The sequence below is a fragment of the Neophocaena asiaeorientalis genome, unplaced genomic scaffold (assembly GCF_003031525.2).
Source record: "Neophocaena asiaeorientalis asiaeorientalis breed wild unplaced genomic scaffold, Neophocaena_asiaeorientalis_V1.1 scaffold105, whole genome shotgun sequence".
NCBI lineage: Eukaryota > Metazoa > Chordata > Mammalia > Artiodactyla > Phocoenidae > Neophocaena > Neophocaena asiaeorientalis.
This window is the reverse complement of record NW_020172162.1, coordinates 5,040,813-5,044,472: the sequence shown is the minus strand read 5'-3', so window position 1 is coordinate 5,044,472 and position 3,660 is coordinate 5,040,813. Positions and strand designations below refer to the sequence as shown.

Sequence of the window (3,660 nt, the reverse complement as noted above, 5' to 3'; positions counted from 1 at the left end):
TGAATATATTACTCAGTTCCTGTACCTCCCCAATAATCTGGATTAGGTGTTTCAGTGACAATTTATGAGCAATGTGCAAATGTGTGTGATTTTTTACATTAAGATTTTAACAGGATGGAGATAACACATAATAAACTTTTAAAGTAAATACACTAATAATTCGTCTCTTAAATAGTAATTCTATCATCAGTCACATGCCAAAAATTACATTTTTATAACGTGTTTATTTGTGTACAAAATATGTTGTAATTTACTGATGCATATGCAGCAAAATATTCTATCACATACAACAAAAATACACTTTTACCCCCCTTCCCCTGCCCTTGAAAATGGCAACACTGTTTTGGCAGTTCAGCAGCTAAAAATAAAGTGCTATAATTAAGCAGTATTGGAATGTCTTCATTTGACAAGTGTGATGTACCATTTGAGTATACAACCGCCTTTTTGTTAGGTTTTTCACAGAACAGGAAATTCCACATCCTGAACACCTCCAGAAGATACAAATATTTGTATATATATGTACACATGTATACACTGTATATGTAAAGTTCCAACAAGCCTCTTTGTCCTTGTGAGTTTGTTGTGCTTATGTTTATTATCTATTTCCAAAGTCAGAGTCACAGTATGGGATCTCAGAGTCCATCAGCAGGCACGGAGAAGCTCACCAAAGGCTGGCTTGTTGGGGGCGTGGTGTTGGTTAGAGGATGGAGGGAGCCTTCAGACCTCACTGGGGGACCTGGAGCGGAAGGGCACTTTGGACTGGAAACAGCCACAAAACAAGAGCCACAGGGCGCGTTGGATCTCCTGGTTGCGGAAGGCATAGATGATAGGATTGATCATAGAGTTGTAGGTGGCGGGCAGCAGGGTGGCGTAGGTGTAGACAGCTGGGTCCTCATGGCTGCCTACCACGCAGTAGATGGCAAAGGGCAGCCAGCTGGCACCGAAAGTGCCCAGCACCACGGCCAGCGTACCCACACCCTTTCTGGTGGCGGCAAGGTGGGGCGGCGCCAGGCAGTGCTGCTGCAGCGCGATCTGGTGCGCGTGACGCCAGACCACCTTGCAGATGCGCACGTAAAGGTGCAGCATGATGCCGAAGACCGCAAAGAAGGTGGCGGAGAGCAGTGCCACGTGGCTGCGCGTCAGCGGGCGCACCACGCTGCAGGCGGCGCGCTCTGCCAGGCAGTTCCAGCCAAGCACCGGCAGCAGACCAAGGCCTAAGGACACCGTCCAGGTGGCAGCGAGAAGGAGGTGCACGCCCAACAGGGTCCGTCGCGAGTAATAGGTGAGCGCGTTGTAGAGGGACAGGTAGCGGTCCACCGTAATGGCCAGCAGGCTGCTGACGGAGGCAGCGAAGGAGGCCACGAGGAAGCCTACAGTAAGCAGGCTCACAGTCTCCGAGGGCACCACGTACTGGAACACGAAGTGCAGAATGAGACCGCAGCCCGCCAGCAGGTCGGCGGTGGCCAGGCTGCCTACCAGCACGAACATGGGCGTGCGCAGCGCAGGTGTGGACGCGATGAGCGCCACCACCAGCGCATTTTCGCCTGCGATCACCGTCCCAGACACGCAGAGCAGCACGTCCCATGGATTCACTGAAGACAGCAGCAGCCCCGTCGGCCCCGCTGGCAGCTGCGAAGACAACTCCAGCGACGCATTAGCTGCGCCGCTGCCCCCCAGCGCCGCTGCGGCTGCGGCTGCCGGGGGCCCCCATTCACCGGTGTCCCGCGCTCCTGCTGCCGTGACCGCTGCCGCCGCACCCTCGGCCGCCACTGCCACCACCTGGGAGTCGTTGAGCGAAGATGAGCTCGCGTTCATCACGGCGGGAAGCTACACCCTGCGTGGACAGGGAGAACAAGCGTCAGGTGTGCGGTTTACGCCGCCAGGGTACTTCGCCGGGCGCTGCTCCCCCGCTCATATTGCCCATCCCACCCCGGGACCCCAGAGCAGAGCGAGGAAGCAGTGGTTGAGAGCCAAAAATAAATACCTGTTGAGTGAGTGAGCGTGTGAGTGCTATGCACAAGGAATGCCCGCACTGATATCTGAGTTTTTGCACAGATATACACGCGAATAACACGCACTCGCATACACACAGATCACGTAAGTATGCCTGTATTTGCACACGCATCTTGCGCACCAAGCTAGTAGTGTCAGCCTCAGCGAGTGCCGCCCTGGCTCTGACCGGCTCGGTCAGGCGCTCTCCTCAACTGGGAGGCGGGGTAACTGTCCGCGGTGCTGAAAGCGAAGTTTCTGCGACCGTGGAGCACAGAGGACCCCGGAGGCCAGAGACCCCTGGGAAAGCGGTTTCGGAGGAGAGAAGCTAGGAGGTCTGTGTAGGTGGAGGGTGTGTGGCGTCATGCTTGGCTCCAGGAAGGAGCCATCCCCTGGCCATCCTTCACCCCTTCCCCTCTGCACGCCCTCAGAGTTCCTTTAGAGAGCCGGGCTGCTCACCTGGGGAGTCAGGGCTTCAGGAAATCGCTGATCATGAGCGCTGTGGCTGGGCGCCAGGATGCGCTGCCCGCGCGGACAGAGCCGACGCCTGAAGGAGGTGGCCGGGACGGCGCGCAGAGGAGTGCGGGGCGCTGGTAGCTGTGCCGGCGCCGCTGAGAGTTACAGAGACACAGTCAGTACAAGAAAAGGCCGGTTACGAGCAGCGCGCCCGCTGGAGATTGACAGGCAGGGCGTGGTGACGTCAGGCTTCTGTTTCCAGGGTGCGAGCTAGGCACTCGCTTTCCTCGCCCGCCCATCAGCAAGCTCCCTCACCATATACCCTCTCCAAAGGATGTCTCAGAGGGTTCAAGGAGGGAGGAGAAACCAGAGGGCCGCCGCCGGCCCGGAGCTTCCAGGATTGGGATGGAAGAAAGAGGCAAGGGAGAAAAGAGTGGAGACTAAGGGCAGGCAAGGAGGGTGAGATGGGAGGGGAGCGATGAGGGATGAGTTGCACTGGCCAGGCTGCAAGGCCCCGAGTCAAAGGTCACTGAGGGAGACAGGTTGAAGGAAAAGGCCTGGAGAAGGGGGAGGTTGGGGGCAGAGAGGCCCAATCGCACGCAGAGTTGCTACCTTAAAGGAAAAGTACTGTTTGGGGGACAGGACTGAACTGGTGTGTGTGTGGGGGGGGAGGATGAGGTTTTTTTTAAAGGATGTTTTAAGGATGTTTCTGGTACAGTGTGTCAGCTGAGTAGAGCCAGAGGAGAAAAGCCAAGTTGTGGGGAACAGAGAAAAGATGGAACAGTTGAGGAAAACAATCTCTTCTTTTGAAGGTTACCTGTGTAATCAATTCCTCTCTCTCCCTCCATTTCTTCCTGTCCCTCACTATCTTTCTTGAACTCTACACAGCAGGTTTCACCATGATCTTCCCAGTCGAATGTTTCCCAACTGCACTAGCTAATAGTGCTCTTGGAACTTGCTCTTTAATTAAAGACCAGGTCTGGGTCTTGTTAGAAAAGAAGAAAACAGCAAAATGTGATTTACTTTGCTGGCAACAGACTTTGCCCTGTTAATTAGTACCCTATGAAACAAATTATAGGACGAAAATAGTCATAACTCAGCTGCAGCAGACTTCAGTAGGCAGGAGTTTTATTTTCAGCTCTGATAAATCATCCTTTTGGTTTAAAGGCGTTTTGTTTTGTCAGAAAAATACAAGTATTAGACTTCTTCTTCTTT

At 53.9% G+C, this 3,660-nt stretch overlaps 1 protein-coding gene across 1 annotated transcript; it reads right to left on the bottom strand.

The window, feature by feature from the left end:
• Positions 1-207: 207 nt before the first annotated feature.
• On the bottom strand, positions 208-2,595 carry GPR6 (G protein-coupled receptor 6). Its single transcript, XM_024755733.1, has 2 exons — positions 2,449-2,595; positions 208-1,834 (listed from the first exon to the last, which is right to left on the bottom strand). The coding sequence occupies exon 2, from the start codon at positions 1,813-1,815 to the stop codon at positions 718-720; it is 1,098 nt and encodes a 365-aa protein (XP_024611501.1). The 5' UTR covers positions 1,816-1,834; positions 2,449-2,595; the 3' UTR covers positions 208-717.
• Between the last annotated feature and the right edge of the window lie 1,065 nt (positions 2,596-3,660).